This window comes from Myiozetetes cayanensis, unplaced genomic scaffold (genome assembly GCF_022539395.1).
Source record: "Myiozetetes cayanensis isolate MyiCay16 unplaced genomic scaffold, myiCay2020 scf12, whole genome shotgun sequence".
NCBI lineage: Eukaryota > Metazoa > Chordata > Aves > Passeriformes > Tyrannidae > Myiozetetes > Myiozetetes cayanensis.
In genome coordinates this window covers 3,642,299-3,658,024 of record NW_026086826.1, presented here as the reverse complement: position 1 = coordinate 3,658,024, position 15,726 = coordinate 3,642,299, and the positions used below count along the sequence as shown (strand labels likewise).

The following is a 15,726-nucleotide window of genomic DNA, read 5'->3' as shown; positions in this document are numbered from 1 at the left end:
GGCTTATTCCTGCTGGGAGAGAGCACTGTCCCCAAAGAAAGGGGAGGGCAGCAAGTGTCCATGGCACAGTGAGGGGAGCTGATTTTGCCCTGTACATGCCCTGGGCACTTTGCCCTAGCAGAGGCTGAGCAACTTGTGAGGCTCCTCCAGCGCTGAGTGAGTTGGGGGGGTCTCCAAGGGTGGGCAGGGTGAGGCAGGGGCTCTGCTTTCCAGCCTGCAGCTGGAGGTGGCAAACAAGGCTGCTCTCCCCATCCCCTAAATCCCACTGCCCCACCCCGTGGTGATTTTCCCCCACCGGCCCCACAAACCCCGCCAACTTTTCAAACTTTTATTAAATACAAAACCCCCGGTCTCTACGACCGAACGCTGCATTCAACGTACGCTGAAAAAAGGGTCAGACACTCAAATGTACAAAAGTTGCCGGTGCCCCCACACCCTGGCATGCTGTCCTGCTCCCAACCCCACTGCTCCCAGCGCCCCGTGGGGTGTCAGGGGTGCCGGGGCTCCCAGTCCCATGGAGGGGCACAGGGCTCCTGCCCTGCATGCCCCAGCTGCTCCTGCCTGCAGCCCCCCTGCCCCTGGCCTGAAAGGGGTAAGGCAGACAAGGGGAGATTCCAAGGGGGAAGATCCCCTCCCTGCTAGAGGGAGGCTGCACCAGCCCCCAACAAGAGGGGCTGCGGGGTTCAAATGAGCCCTATTCCCCCCCGCCAAAGCGGGGAGGGCAGGTGAGGGCAGGTGCAGGCAGGGGCTGCACACACACACACACAGCACCTGCCTTTGGAGAAGGGGGATGGGATACAGCCACCATCCCCCCAGCCCTGGGGAAACTGAGGCACAGCGAGGGACATTTGCTAACCAGAGGTCTCTGTTTGGCAGAGCTGAGACGGGGCCCGGCTCTAAGCACCAGACTAAAGCAGAGGAAGACAGCGAGCCACGTCTGCATGCCCAGCAGCGTGGGCAACGCCCAGCCAGGGCAGCAACCTCGCCCTGATCCTGCCTGCTTGTTTGGGGGGCCTGGGCTGCTCCCATCCCCAGCTGGGGCAGCAGAGGCTCCAGCGCCGGCAAAGGGGGAAGCCTGCACCCCGCTTCTCACAGCGCTGGTGGGGATCCCCGGCTCTCACAGAGCAGTGGGATCTCACCCTCCCCGCCCATGGTGCAGGCAGGAGCTGGCACGAGCTAGGGGCTCCTTGCCAGGCCTGGGGCTGCCCCCTCCCTCTGTGCCGGGAACTGCTCACAGGGCAGCCGGGCTCGTCCGCCAACACACCACGTATGGGGCAGGGGTCCTGCAAACACACTCGTGGGGATGGGGGGGACAGAAATCCTGGGGACTGAGGGGCCGGCTGGGGGGCAGCCGTCTCCAGAAGGCAGCAGAGTAGGCAGAAAACATCCCTGTCCAGTCCTGACTCTTGAGCTGGGGCAAAACCCACTGTGCCCAGCCAGCCTGGGCACAGGAGCTCCCAGTGACAGGAGCACTAGCCGCGGGCCAGGCGGGGCAGTGGCCTGCCGATCTCCACCGTGATGTTGGTGTACATGGGCTGGCGTGAGATCTCCACCAGCCGGTACTGCAGCGAGCTGATCCCGTCCCGCTTCATCGTCATTTTGGTGTTCTGGATCTTGGTGAATCTGGTGGAGAGAGGAGCAGGATGAGGATGGGGGCATGTCTTGCCACAGTGCCAGCAGTGCCAGACCTCTGCGGGGGTGAGCAGAGCGGGGGAGCCCAGTGATCGATCGCCCAGCGTCCCGACTGCCCCAGCCCCTGTGGCTCACTCACCTCTGCGGGTTGGGCTCGTTGTGTTTGTCACGTTCATGCTTAATCATGCGGTACCTCCCAATGCGGATGTCGGGCCTCGACACCTTCATGCCGTTCAGGGAGATGCTGGGGGCCGGGAGCAGGGGGGGAATCAGTGTGCGGGCGCCAGGGTGGGACATTCCCCAGCCCAGAGACCTCCAGGGTCAGACCCCAGGCCAAATAAACCTGTCCCTGGTTAAACAAAGCTGTGCCAAGCCGAGATGAGCAAAGCCAGGCCCCACCCAGGCCAGTGTCATGACCAAGGGTGCCACATGCCCCACGGCAGACCGTGCCCAAAGCGCCACTCCCAGTAGCTGTGGTCAGCCCGTGCTGCACACAGGCAGCCATCCCTGTGCAGCCATCCATCCCTTCCTCCCTCTGCGGCCCCTGCCCTTTACATTCCCCAAATGCCGCTGCCTAGCCCTTCCCTCAGAGCCCTCCTCTCACATCAAGGGCTGCCTGAATCTCTTCCAGGGCTCCACACACCACTCGTCCCCCACGCCGAGCCCACCTTGTGTGGGAATCACAACCGTGCCGTGTGTCCACGGCACCCACAGGGTGTTTTGCTCGTCTGGTCACTACAGGCGAGTTATGCACCACTGGCTGCACGCAGCTCCCCTGGGCAGCCCCAGGGAGATGAGGTGGCCACTGCCCAGCTCTGGCATCCAACGCAGGGGGTGTGTGGGGGGATTCATCTGGGCTCTGCACGCGGCTGTGCTGCTGCCTGCCGGCTGCTGGCAGGAATGACTGTGAGGCTGCTGCACGGCCACCACTGAGATGCTTCCAACTTTTTCATCTCAGCCCTGGATGCACCCATATTTAGCATGCCAGCCCTGGTCTGGAGCAGAGCTCACAGGCACACCATCCCACTGGTGCAACCTCATACCGTGCTGGGGGGAGATTCAGCCACAAGAAGGGTAGAGGGGTGCCCCACAGCCCCCCAACACCCTAGGAGAGGCCAGTTCCATCCATGAGGGTCATCAACCCTAAAGTTGGAGGGTAATTCAATCCCTCCCTGACACGTAGCACAGCCCATTACACATTCCCCGCAAAACCAGGAACCTTGGTGGGGAGCCCTGGTACACCCCAGCTGGCCAGTGCTGTCAAGGGGTTGACACCTACCGGTTAAAGATGTCATCATCCTCTCCTCCCCAGCCCCAGTACTCATTGGGAAAGCCATTGATCTTCAGGAACTGGGACTTGCTTAGCCCAGAGACACCACCAAAGTAGCCAGCATAGGGCAGCCTGTAGGTTGACAGCAAACAGGTCAGCCCAGGGGACAGGCAAGGATGGAGGTCAGCCCCATGGGGACCCCCAGGTACAAGCACCAGCAGTTTCCTGTGCCACGCTCCTACCCAGAGCTCTGTACCCTCTCCCATCCCAGGTCCACAATTTGAGCCAGTGACTTCATATGTGCCCCAGGTGATGATCCAGGTTGGTGGCCCCAATGTCATCCCAGTGAGATACCCCAGCCCTGAGTGGGCAAAACCACCCCAGCTCCCCAGAGCACCCACCTGAACCCAAACTTGTCCATGCCAACGGCAAAGTGCCGCGGCTGCTCGTAGCAGCGGTAGAGGTTGCGATCGTCCATGGGGATGAGGTCCACGTCGCTGAAAATGAAGCAGTCATACTCCTCGTCGTCCTTGAGCGCCTCCATGAACCCCACGTTGAGCAGCTTGGCCCGGTTGAAGGTGTCCTCACCGAACTGCAGGGCAGAGCTCAGCAATGCCTGCTTGCCCCTCACCCAGCCCTGCCACCCCCTCGCCCCTGCATCCCCCTCACCTGGTTGATGATGTAGACGCCGTAAGCCACCTTCTGCCGGCGCAGGATGGGGTGCAGGTAGTGCAGCCAGTACTTGAGGTGGTGCTCGCGGTGCCGGAAGGGGATGAGGATGGCCACCTTCTGCCGGGGCAGGCAGTCTGGCGGGGTGTACTTGCCGCCCGGGCGCACGTCAGGGTTCTCCCGCTGCACTCGCTCCATGCTCATGGGAGAGCTGAACTCAATGAGCAGGCGCCCAACTGCAAGAGGGAGGGCAGGGCGATGATCAGGACATGGTCAGGGTCATGGTCACCTGCTGCTCCCACCCAGGCTGGTAAAGCAAACAGTGAAGGGGACCTGCAAGGGGAACCGGCACTGACGAGGACAGAGGACACCCAAAACCGTTCCTAAACAGGGGCAGAGAGACTGGGCTAACAAAACCTGAAACCAGCTGTCCCGGTACCAGTTCCAGGCTGGGCGTTCTCCACTGCTTCACCACTGGGGACCACCAAGAAGCCATGTCCAGGGTCCAGGGGATAATCCATGGGCACCCACCTCAGCCCTATGCTCGGAGTCAGAGCCCAGATTCACCCCCAGTGCTCACCCACATGTCTCACCTAAACCAGGAGGTGTCTCCTGGCAGGGCTGCAAGGGCTTCTCAGTGGCTGACTGGTTGGTGCTGGGCTTGGTGCTGGGGGATGGGGCCTCAGCACCGGCCGGCCCGTAGCTGGGAACGGTGCCGTTGGGGCGGGAGGAGTTGGAGAAGGGGTGGGCGCGCGAGGTGTTCCTGGCGTTGAAGCGGCTGAAGAAGTCCAGGTGCTGCGCGTAGACGTCGAAATAGAGGATCATGATGATGACAAAGTGGAGCAGGCAGAGCAGCAGCACGGCCTTGCAAATCCTTTCCAGGGTCACCCCCAAGAGCAGCCTGGTCATCTTCTGGGCACGGGTAGGCGGACATGTGCGCTTAGTGGGGCAGGGGGGCGGCTCCAGCCACGGTTCTGGTCCTGTCAAGAAACCCCATGCTCAGAACAGCATGAGCCTGAGCCCCCAACCCCAGCCCAAATGACACCTGGGCAGCAGCACAAGCCTGATGCAGAGGTGAAGGGGGAATGCTGCACTTGGGCCCCTTCTCTGAAGGCACAGCCCTGAAAACACAACAGGTCCTCAGCCCCACACAGCAAGTCTCCTCCTTGCTTTCCTAGGCCAAGACCAGGACAGGACAGACTCACTCGCCTTTCCTTTTCCCCACCCAGGCAGCATATGGGGACACCTCCACAAAGAGCCTCCATGGAGGCTGGGCCCTTGGAGAAGGTCACGCTCTCCTAAAACATGGGCCAGCCTGGGATGGCCCAAGAGAACAGGTCTGCCCACCAGTCACTCCTTTCTGAGGTGCCCTATTCCCCTGTTCCCCTTTCTGCTCCCTCCCCACAGTGCTAGAGCCCAGCAGCGGCACCAAAGCGGGGCCAGCAGTGACAGTCATGCTGGCAGGGGCCGTCCTTGGGGCACCCACCGGGAGAGCAGCTGCGCAGCTGACACCAAGCCGAGCCAAGCAGGACGTCCCAGCCCCCCAGAGTCACGGTTCCTGGCCATGTCCAGGGGGGTCCAGCTTACAGTCAGCAGCGCAGATCCCCTCTCCTCCTGCTGCTGGCGGTGGCGAGGCCCCCTGGGACACTGGGAACTGCCAGGAGTCAGGGTCCCCTTATCTCCCACACGACACCTGGAGCTGGGCCAGAGCCCTGCTGGGAAACCAGCTGGGACGGTCACTGTAGAGTCCCAGACGAGGCCCTTCCCAGCCCTGCCACTGCCAGAGCTTGGGCTGCAGCACAGCCATTCACCCCAGCTCCTGCCCTGATCCCTGCCCCCTAGTCCCCACTCTCAGGGAAGCCGCTAGGACAGGACAAGGCGATCACAAGGGACAGGCACAGAGGTTCACAAGGACCTGGGGACCTTGGGACAGGCCAGTGCCACTGCAGGGCCCCAGGGGGACCCCAGTGGCTGGGGATATGCAGCAGGACCCCTTCAGGAGCACAGATAGGACTCAAGGGCGCTGGCAACCAGCCTAGGGCCTGAGACCAGCCAGTGGCAGCTGCCAGCCCTGTCCAGTGGGGCCCCCTGGGGAGCCGCAAGGCACTAAGCCAGCAGCGATAGACACACTGGCTGGGAGCGGAGATCGAAGCTGAGATGCAAAGCAAGATCCTTCGCTCAGCCCTACTCCGGGGTGCCCTCTCCCAGTCGCAGGGCTGACCCTGTCAGGCAGCAGGGTGCTGAAAGGAGCCCATCCCAGGCAGGGAAGTGCTGGTAAAGGCTCTGAGCCCAGTGCCCCAACTGTGCCCACCATCTCTCCACAGGATGCAGAGCAGTGCACCCATTGCTCGGGGTCTCCTGACATGTGTCAGCAGCCCAACCCCTCACCCAGGTCCTTTCTAGAAAGTTGTCCTCTGGAGAAAAGCTGGTTTTGCTGTTATCCCCCGAACTTTCTCCTGGTCATGGTGCCCTGTCACTCTGCACAGCCCTTGATGTAGGGACCTACCTGCCCCAGCACCTGCAGAAACCCTCCCCAAAACCCCTTGCAACATACAGAGCGGCAGTGCCTCAACAACCAGATGAGGAGGAGATCGGTAAAAATCAGAGCAGGTTTTAGGGGCCCTTTGGCAGGGCGGCCCACGAGGCAAGTGGAGAGCGACGCTCGACAGGAACAAAAGCAAAGCACTCCATCGAACGGTGGCCACAGGACACCACGAACATGAGTGGGCTTAGAAACATCCGCTAAGGAGGGGGTTATGAAATATGATGTCATCTCCCCCCACCGCAGCATCTTTGCAGGGTGTGAGAGGCCAAAAGCAACCTGGGGCCGGGGAGCTGGTCCCCAGGGATTGATGCCGGATTCATGCGGGTGCGGCACACACCGTGGGGCTGGTGATGCTCCCTTTGGAGGGGATGCTCATCTCTATGGACTCCATCCTTCTTCCCACAAGACATCCCAGGGCTGGGAGAAGAGAGGCACGGCGGGAGCCGATGGCCCCGGTGCCAGCAAAGGTGGCCACCTCCTGGCCAAAAGCGGGGCGAGGGGCCGCATTCAGCACAACTAACAGTCCCCCCCCGCCCCCTTAATTTTCCCCCGACACATGCAAGAACTTATTTTAAAAAAATGAGAATCTCAAAATGAGGCTTTTTTCCCCGAGCCGGGGCGGTGCCACCCATCAGTGGCCGGGATCGCATCCCCCCGGGGTCGCATCCCGGGCCTCCCCCGCCCGGCCAGGCCTGCCCGCGCCGCTCCACTCACCGCGGCCTCGGGGCTGCCGCGCCGCCCCGGCGCCGGTCAGCGGCCCCCGCCGCCGCCTCCTTCTCTTCCTCCTCTTCCTCCTCCAGCCCCGGCCGCCGGCCCGCGGGCTCCCATGCCCGGGGCTGCGGGGGGCCCAGCCGGCCGGGCCGCCGCACCGCCGAGAGCCGCAGGGAGACGGGGCCGCTCCCGCACGCCGGCTCCGCCCGCCGCCGCCGCACCGGGCGGGGCCGCCGCCACCACCGCCCGCCCCGGAGCCGCCGGGCGGGGAGGGCAGTCCCGCAGGCACCGGGGCTCATGGGCGCGGGTCCCGGGAGGGGCAGATACCCCCCGGGGGGTGCGCGGTGCCTCCCGCTCCGCCCCGGGATGCTCGGCCCTTGGCGCCGAGCGCGGCACGGCGGACCCTCCGAGCACACCCCCGGGATGCAGGGACAGGGTATCTCGGCCTTTCTTCCTGCCCTGCTCCGCGGTGCCGGGAAGGCAGCGCTTCCACCGACCCACCTGCGGCGACTGCCGCGCTCCCGCCCGTTGGTGCTGGCTCCGCGTCCGTTGCAACCTATCTGTGGCTCTTTCCCCCCCCCACACACACCACCCTTTCTATGTTTCATTGCTAGGAAACGCTGGGAATCTCACTCTCCCTCCCACAACGGCATCACTGAAAGATCTTGGTCTGGTCCCACCACAAGTTTGGCCCACCACGAGTAGTTCTTGTGCTGTCCACAGCCTTTCCCTTCTTCCCACCTCCCCACCCCCATTCCCGGCATATGTGCCCAGTCAGAGCAGCCCCAACCCCGAGGCCTCTCCCTGCCCCATGCCTGGCTACTCACCGAAGCGAGGGCTTTTCGTCTTCCTTCAGACGCTCCTTTCAGCTCCCTTTGGCAGACAGACTTGCGGCTGAGAGCGGAGTAATGCCCAGTCCTACTCCGCCTTTGCAAGGAAGCCATGCTGAAAGCTTCTGTCTCCAGCTCTTGTTTCTCGGCAGTTGGTGTTTTCCACATCACTACTAACATACGGTTATCCAAATACCTTTCAACTCCAGCTGCTGCTGCTTCTAAACAACACAAGGTGCAAGATCCTGGAGCCCCACTCGAGCTTCTTCTCTGTGCTTGAGCAGCAGGAGTTTAGGTCAAAGTCCTTGAACCCACGCACACACAGCTAGAACAAGGAAGCACGGGGCATGCTGGCCTTATCACTGGTAGCTATGGGAGACGGGCCACCCTGACACCAGCCCTGGAGGGTCTCGTGTCATTACAAAGGGGCATGTGGGCAAGTCTGGAGCCCATTCCCCTCCCAAAGCTGTGATACACACAGGTAGGATTTGGAGGGCAGCAAAGCACCTCAGGGAGGGACATTTTTCAGCAGATGGATTTCTATCATGGCAGGGCAGGGCAGGGCGAGGTCCATCTCTGAAAGACAAATGGGTGAGCCTTTCAAGATGGCTGTTAGCCAGGAAGATGATTAATCCATAACGCAGCTTCTCTACCACCAGCACAGGCTCTCCAACCCCAGGTGTCTCCTTCCTGAGCTTGGCATGGGTCTGATGAGATAGCCCTGCAGCTCCCAGGGGCTTCAGATGTCTCTGGCCTGCAGCAGCACCAATGGAGTACAGCCCTAATGCCGGACAAGCAAAACTCTGCCCACACCTGACACCCTTTCTTTCAACCAGGCAGAGCCCAGTTTGTGTCCTGCCACTACACAGGGCACACATTGCTCTGTGACAGCCTCCAGCTGCAGGGGATGCCAGCACAGCTAGCAGGAGCCAGTGGCTTTGTTTGCCCCAGCAATCGTCATGCATGCAGGGCTGAAATATGCTGCTGTTCCCAAAACGCATGGGACAATGTGGAGCAGAGACAGGAGACCAGCAGACCTCAGAGGGGACAAGCAGAGGCAGCTGCCCTCGTCCAAGGGCAAGAATCAGCAGGCTCGAGCAGCCACACTGTGGCACCCCTGGGATAAGAGAGATGGGCAGCTCCAGGTGTGCATCTGCTTCAGCACAGCATTGGGAGATCAATGCTTTCCCTACAAAGGGGTACTGGGAGCAGAGCAAGACCTTTTTCTTCCCTTCCCCCAAGCAGCAGATGAGCTACAGGTCCAGCTGTCCGCAGCCGGCTTGGCTTCCCCAGGCTGTATTCACCACAGCCAGGGAGAGGGAACAGAGCCAGCACAAAGTGTCCCCACCCCAAGACCTCTGCCAGGGCCCCCTGGGACTGGGGCACTGCAGACTGGAGCCCCAGCACCCAGCCAACAGTCACACAGGAGAACAGCCTCTGAAGGCTCAAAAGCTTTGCTCCTCTGCCCCTCTGGCGCTCCCAGCTGCACAGCAGGGCTACAGACACCATGTACACCCCACCTGTCCTAAACTACGTGGATGGGAGCCAAAAGGCCCAAAGAACCCTTTCTTTCTGCCTCCAACACGTCTCACATGGGGCTGCTAGGAGTGTGCCTGCTGCCTGCTCCAGCAGCCTCATACCCGCTCCAGGCAGCAAGGAACAGCTCCGTGTTCCCACAGCCCAGCCGGGACAGCTCTTGCAGGGTGAGCAGGCAGCAGGATTAACCCCACACAGGGAGGACACCACCAGGCTCCTGCAGCAGGGCAGAGATTTTGCCAGAGGCACAGAGAGGAATCTCTGAGCATAGGGGGCAGCCCAAACCAGCACTCGCTTTCTGCAAGCCTCTCCAGCAAGCACAGGGCAGAGGAAGAGATGTGTCCTTGGACGAGAACCATATTTATTTCACTGACACAGAATTGCACTGGTGGTTGATTCTAAACACACCGGGGACGGGCAGCAGCAGGCCCCACAGGCTGGGCCAGGCTGCTGGGAGCAGGATTCACACAGAGAAATTTGCTTTTTTCCGAGGGGCCGATGGATCTGCGGGACGGGGCTCTACGCAGTCGGGCTCCCGCTCCTGCCGCCAGGCACCTCCCGCCCCAATCACGTAGAGAAACATTAAATAAGTATATACAGAACCTCTTGGGGCGGGCTGGAACAGACTGGGTTCGACAGGGCTCAGTTGCCCATTTTTACTTTAGATGTCTAGAAAGAAAGACAAGAGGTTAGGCTGTGGCCCACAAACCCTAGCCCAGCACCCCAGTCCCACCCAAGCAAGGACCGTTCAGAAGCTGCAAACAGCTTATCAAGCCCACTGGTAAGACATGAGCATCACACAAGGTGCACCCAAGGTGACAGTTGCTCAGAGGGGCCATCAAAGGGGTTCATGCTGCTGCAAATAGACACAGTATGCTGTGGGGAGAGCTGTGCCACCCCATACCTTGCGAGCAGCCTCCCCATCCCAATGCAGGAGATGGTGCTGAAGCCCAGGTGTGCCCCCCTGGAGCTAGAGAGCATGCAGGTGACAGGCACCTTATGCTCACAATAAGCTTGGTGGCCTCACGAGACACGTACCTGCAGGATAGCAACGATGACCCCAAAGAGCCCTATGGCACTGCCAAAGATCTCCACAATCAGGATCTTGACGAAGAGGCTGGCATTCTGGGCATCAGCCAGGGCAGCCCCGCTGCCCACGATGCCCACACAGACCCCGCAGAAGAGATTGCACAAGCCCACGGTCAGACCAGCCCCAAACATGGAGAAACCTGTGAGAGAGGAACACTGCAAGAGCACGGGGCAAGCCCCTTCCACTTGCACCCAGGGCATGCTTCTGCAGCTCTGCCTCGAGGTGACAGAAGACCTAGAGCTTCCAAGCCCCAGCACTGTCCTCCTGTTTTGGGAGCAGGACTGTTCCGGGGTGTGTCTGGGCTCCCACAGTGTTGGGCCAGCAAGGACAGCAACCTGCTGCCACCCAGGGGAGGAGCAGTGCTGCTGCTGCTGGGCAGCACAGACCAGTAGGGTGCAGAAGCACCTCGAGAAGGTAACTAAAAAGCTGCCTCTTAGCAGAAGAGTCACATGTCCTTCAGACACCTGCAGCAGGCCACAGGTCGGTCAGAAGGTGGCAGTCAGGGTGAGACAGTGCTCACAGTGATGGCACCAGAGATCCAGCAGTCCTTACCTGCATGGTAGTTCCTGGCTCCAATCTCTTCTGGGATGACTGCAGTGAAAGGCTGAGAGAAAGCACAGGACCTGGGTTAGCAACAAGTCTGTGCTGTCTGGGAGAGATACTTGTCCCCAGTATAACATGAGGCAGCCATATTTTGGCCACAGCCCTGACTCCATGTCCCTGGATGGCTTCATGACATCTCCCTTGTGTGTGTTCCCCCAACACACTCAGCATGGATAAGGATCACCACCAGTCCAGGAGCTCCCAAAGCCACAAGAGTGTCCAAAGTCCCCACAGGGCCACCACTCACAACCCTTGCCCATGCCCAGCTGCCCATCCCCACCATGGCCCCGAGGCTGGCACAGGGCTGGCAGGGCAGCCCAGCTGCTCCCATACCTCAGCCATGTTACTGATGACAATTGCCATGATGATCCCGTAGATGGCCACAGCCTCGCAGAAGATGATGCTGTGGGAGAAAGGCAAAGCCTGAGCACAGTGTCCCAGGGGAAACACCCCACTCCAAGCAGCCCCTGGCACTTCATGCCCAGCCAGCCAGCAGCCAGACCCCTCCACAGCCACATGGGAAAGCAGAAAGGCAGTGCAGCCTACCCACTTCTTTCCTCTCAAACAAAGGGGAGCTGCCAAACACAAAAGCTGGGTGCTGGTTGTGCTATGGCACCTGAGTAAGCTGGGAATGCCCTGTGGGAAGCAGACCAGGGAGCCCTGCCCTCTGCCAGTCCCTTTCTGCTCCCTGGGGAAGGGTTGTGCAAGGAGAACCCTTGTCTGGTTGGGAAGTGTGATCTCAGGGTGTTTGTTTTGAACACAGTGGGCTCATTCACTGTGTGATATCACACAGTGACTCTTCAAAGCAGCACTCTGGCTCCTTTAGGGCTCTTTGTTTTGAAAGCAAACAGCATCAGCAGCTCAGCAAGGAATGGTCTGCCAGCAGAACCCAGCAGACATTGAACAGAAGCCTCTGCCTTGGCTTGGGACCTGCCCCACTCAGGTGCAGCATGAGCACTAACCCCAGGTCTGTGCTTACCTGACCAGGTTCTTCGTTTTGATCCGAGGGGCTTTGACTCCACCACCAATGATGCTGGAGCCTGTGATGTAAATCCCCCTGTGGCAGACAAGGGTGGTTGGTGAAGTCCTGGCACTCACAGAAGAATTCTACAGGGAAACCAGGATCTTCCAATTGAGCAAAGAACTGGGCATGCAGCTGGGGGACACTGCGGAGCTGGCCCAGCCACCCCCAGGGTACAAGAGGTCCCAAGCTCCATCACCTACACCAGCAGAACTGCTGGGGCACAAGAGCCACCACGGGACAGCCTGGGCAGGGGTACAGCTTCCAGAGACTCTCCTGTCTTTCCACTGACACTGCTGCCTGCAAGGTGGTCCACCCAGACCCCCCAGGGACCCAGCAATCCAGCCCCTCTGGTGACCCACAGCCCTGCATGTGCAGATTGTTCCACCCCTGCTCTGCTGTGGGAAAACTGCAGTGTAGACACAGCTACTGAGGTGGGACAGCGGGAGAATGCTGAAGAATCAGTTCCACTCACCAGGCAGCTCCCACCACAGACAGGGAGATGGCCAAGCCAATGCCCAGGTTGGACCACATGAAAGGTGAGGTCTCGGTCAGAAACCTGGAGAAGAAAAAGTGTCCCGAGTTAGCACACAAGCTGAGCCCCTGTAGTCATACCATACAGCCCCAAAACAGACACCCCTCCACCGAATTACACAGCTCAAGATGGGCTGGGAACCCAGACATTGGGACATGAGAGCCTCTACCAGGCAGCAACACAGGAGCCTCACACCTGCATGGATCAAGATCTTCCTCCCAAACCCTCACTGTGAAGTGGAGGCCTGGGCTGGGAGATGTGGAGGGCAGGACAGTGATGGCTGCACCAGGACCCTGTATGGAGCCAGCCACATGGACACGTGGGCTGTATCTATCCCACCTCCAGAGGCCCTGCTCACTGTAGCTCCTGTGATGAGCTGCCCATGGCTCACTGTTCCCCTGGAGGCACTGCCAGCACCGCCCGCTCCTCACACAGCCCCGAGGACGCCCATATTTACAGGGAACTCACCAGGCCACATCAAAGCGGAAGCCCAGGTCAAATATTGTGTAGCAGATCCCTGGAAAGCAAGAACAACATGGAAACCTTCAGAGAGGCACCAGCTACCAGCCTGGTGCTGCTGCTTCCTCCCTGACCTACAAAGCCCCGGTGCAGAGGCCCAGGAGCACAGCACAGCATGCAGAAGGGTTACTGGGAAGACTGGCATGCAGAGCTGTGGGGCAGGGTGTCCCCTCCAAGTCCCCCAGGGGCTGTGCTGCTCCCCAGGAGTCCATCAACACCAGAAGCTCCAGCTACCCCCAGCACCTCCTTTCCAAGGGTGTGGGTTCAGGACATGACTCCTGTCCTCTGCGTTTCCCCCAGGGTTAGTGATTTCCAGACAAATTTGTACACCAACAGAGGCAGGAGACACCAAAGCGTACACCTGAGAAACCCAGGAAAGCAGGGAGCACTGTACCCTGAGTGCTCCTCTCCCACATGGAACTCTAGCTGGGAGTCCCACCTGACATCCCTGCACAGCCCAGGCACATGCAGAGGTGTGAAACCCACCCATAAACCCTGCCTGGCTCTGAGCTCATGAGCGGGAAACACGGCTGCACACCCGGAGAGACACTTGCTCTTTGCTGGAAAAGAGAGGGTGACCTGGCCCTAAGGAACAGATAAGCTCAGGCAGCATCTGCTCCATGCCAGATACAGAGGGTGAAGGGATGGCTCTGCCATATCTGGCTGGAGCCAGTGTCTGTGTGACGCTGATCCTGCGTACGGCCAGGAAAAGAGGAAATGGGAGACTCCTGAAGTGCCTGAATGCAGCAAAGAGGTCACTGCACGTGTCCCACTGCTCCCTTCAACCCTGGAGCTGCAGCCTGGATGGCAACGTGGACCCAGGTTGGAGGAGCCCTATCCTGAGCACTGGCAAGACCTGCAGGACAACTCATCCCACCGGGAGGCCTTGGCGCTGCAGGGCAGGGAGACCCTCGCAGCAGGGATGTCCCCATCATTCCTGTGTGCTAAAGCCCCTCCATGTCCAACCTGGGGCTCAGCACCTCCCTCACCAGAGCACACAGGCACTGCCAGACAAGCCAGCCAGCCCCAAAACGGGAGGCGGCACTGCTGGTCTGCTCTTTCTGCCCGCAGAATTGGGGCGCTCCCCTCCCTTGCAGCGACACACACGGATGAGGAACGGTGCCACCATGGCCAGGGAGGACAGAGAGAGGGCACAGCCCAGCCCTGGCAACCTTCAGGGATGATTTCTACGGTGACACAGCCTGTGACTTGTGTTTTGGCTTTGCTGCTTGGCTGGCAGAGCAAGAACTGAACCCAGCCAGCCTCAGCTGCCTCCGCTCCCAAGAAGCAGTAAAGAAGGGCTACAACCAGCTCAGGGCAGATCCTCAGAGCACCTTCAGTCCCTCTGAGAGCAGGTGTAGCCTTAGATCCGTATGCAAAAGAAACAGGGTGAAGGAGACTTCCCTGTGAACTCAGGCTTCCAGCTCTGCAGCCAGAAGGACAGAAAGGAGAGGGCAGCAGGACTGGAGGATCAAATCAGGGCTTAGGACAAAGACAGAAAGCACAAAGAGGCACTGATGCAACACTGCAAGAAGCAAGACCGTTTCCTGCTCATGTCTTCCTCAAAAAGGGACTGCAGGAGGGCAGAGGAAGTTGAGAGCATCTGGGCTCAGCTCGGAAGATTTTCCAACAGTCTCATGGTCACAGTGTCCATCTGTGCTGGTGTGAGCCACATGATTCAGAGAGCCCAGTGAGGTAGCCCTGGGACCACACTGGGTTCACCAGGCCCTGCAAACACGAGGGAGTGAGACATCCTTCACTTCTGACTCGTTCTCTCCCCTCACTCGAACACTGAGGGGGAGACAAGGCCTCCCCAGCCTCTGCCCGGCTTGTGGCCACTTTGGTCTGTGCTGAAAGAGGAAATAACCAAGCAGTCCCAGCACAAAACCTACCTGCTAGCCCTAGGCCACCGACAGCAGAGCTGCCACGACCTGCAGCGGGGCCACGCACCAGCTCCACAGCCACCCCGACAAACCCACAGGCTCCCTAACAGTGCCACAGCCGGGCAAAGCAAGGCGCTCTCTCCATCCAAGAGACAGCAAAACTGCCACAGTCTGGAGAGCCAAGCTGCTGCCTTCCCCTCCCCTCGCCTGCCTGTGCCGGACACAGCCCCAGCACCTTGCTGCTCCCCCGCACACGGAGCGAAGCGCATCGGCTGCCCGGGCCAGGCGGGCTCGGAGCGCTGGACGCGGCACATCCAGCAGCGACCGAGAGCGGCGCGGCCCTGCCGGGGCCCGAGCCCTCCGGGGGAGCAGCTCGGCGCGGCGCCCGGCCTGGCCAGCCCCCCACCAGCGCTCCGGGTGCCGCGGGGAGCAGCTCGGCAACCTCAGGGCCCTGACAACCTCCCGACCTCCCCGTTCCTTTTCCCCGCCGCACCGACTCCCCGCACCAGCCCCTCCCGCCGCACGGCACAGTGCGGCCCCGCGCCCCTTCCCGCGGCCCGGAGCTGACCGACGCCCAGCAGGGTGGTCCAGAAGGCGAGGCCGAGCCCCGAGTAGAGCAGGGCGAGCCCGGTCATGGCGGCGGCGGCACCGACACCGGGCAGGGCGGCAGGGCCGGGTCACGTGACCGCGGGACCGCCGTGACGGCACCGGCGCCGCCGCGCTCGCTCATTGGCTGCCTGAGCCGGCGGACGCGGCAGAACTACACAGACCATGAGGCACCGCGACAAGCGCACTCTTCCCATTGGCTCCCCGCTCCAGGGGGCGGGGTTTCCGAGCTCGGCGCCGCGCTCCCATTGGCCGAGGCCGCGCCGCAGCCAGGAA

The 15,726-nt window shown here is 60.9% G+C and overlaps 2 protein-coding genes across 3 annotated transcripts; both read right to left on the bottom strand.

The window, feature by feature from the left end:
* Positions 1 to 314: 314 nt before the first annotated feature.
* Positions 315 to 6,997, bottom strand: B4GALT2 (beta-1,4-galactosyltransferase 2). Of its 2 annotated transcripts, none has more exons than XM_050306482.1 (7): positions 6,831 to 6,997; positions 4,165 to 4,551; positions 3,572 to 3,807; positions 3,304 to 3,494; positions 2,912 to 3,034; positions 1,772 to 1,876; positions 315 to 1,623 (listed from the first exon to the last, which is right to left on the bottom strand). In XM_050306482.1, exons 2-7 carry the CDS (start codon positions 4,478 to 4,480, stop codon positions 1,473 to 1,475), a joined length of 1,122 nt encoding a protein of 373 aa, XP_050162439.1. In that variant the 5' UTR covers positions 4,481 to 4,551; positions 6,831 to 6,997; the 3' UTR covers positions 315 to 1,472. The 2 variants fall into 2 exon arrangements, with proteins under 2 accessions (XP_050162439.1, XP_050162438.1); XM_050306481.1 differs by lacking the exon at positions 6,831 to 6,997 and adding an exon at positions 5,058 to 5,212.
* A 2,540-nt stretch (positions 6,998 to 9,537) lies between these two features.
* ATP6V0B (ATPase H+ transporting V0 subunit b) lies at positions 9,538 to 15,556 on the bottom strand. The gene is made up of 8 exons (XM_050306486.1): positions 15,413 to 15,556; positions 12,911 to 12,959; positions 12,383 to 12,466; positions 11,866 to 11,943; positions 11,220 to 11,289; positions 10,836 to 10,887; positions 10,232 to 10,422; positions 9,538 to 9,862 (listed from the first exon to the last, which is right to left on the bottom strand). Exons 1-8 carry the CDS (start codon positions 15,477 to 15,479, stop codon positions 9,836 to 9,838), a joined length of 618 nt encoding a protein of 205 aa, XP_050162443.1. The 5' UTR covers positions 15,480 to 15,556; the 3' UTR covers positions 9,538 to 9,835.
* Positions 15,557 to 15,726: the final 170 nt, after the last annotated feature.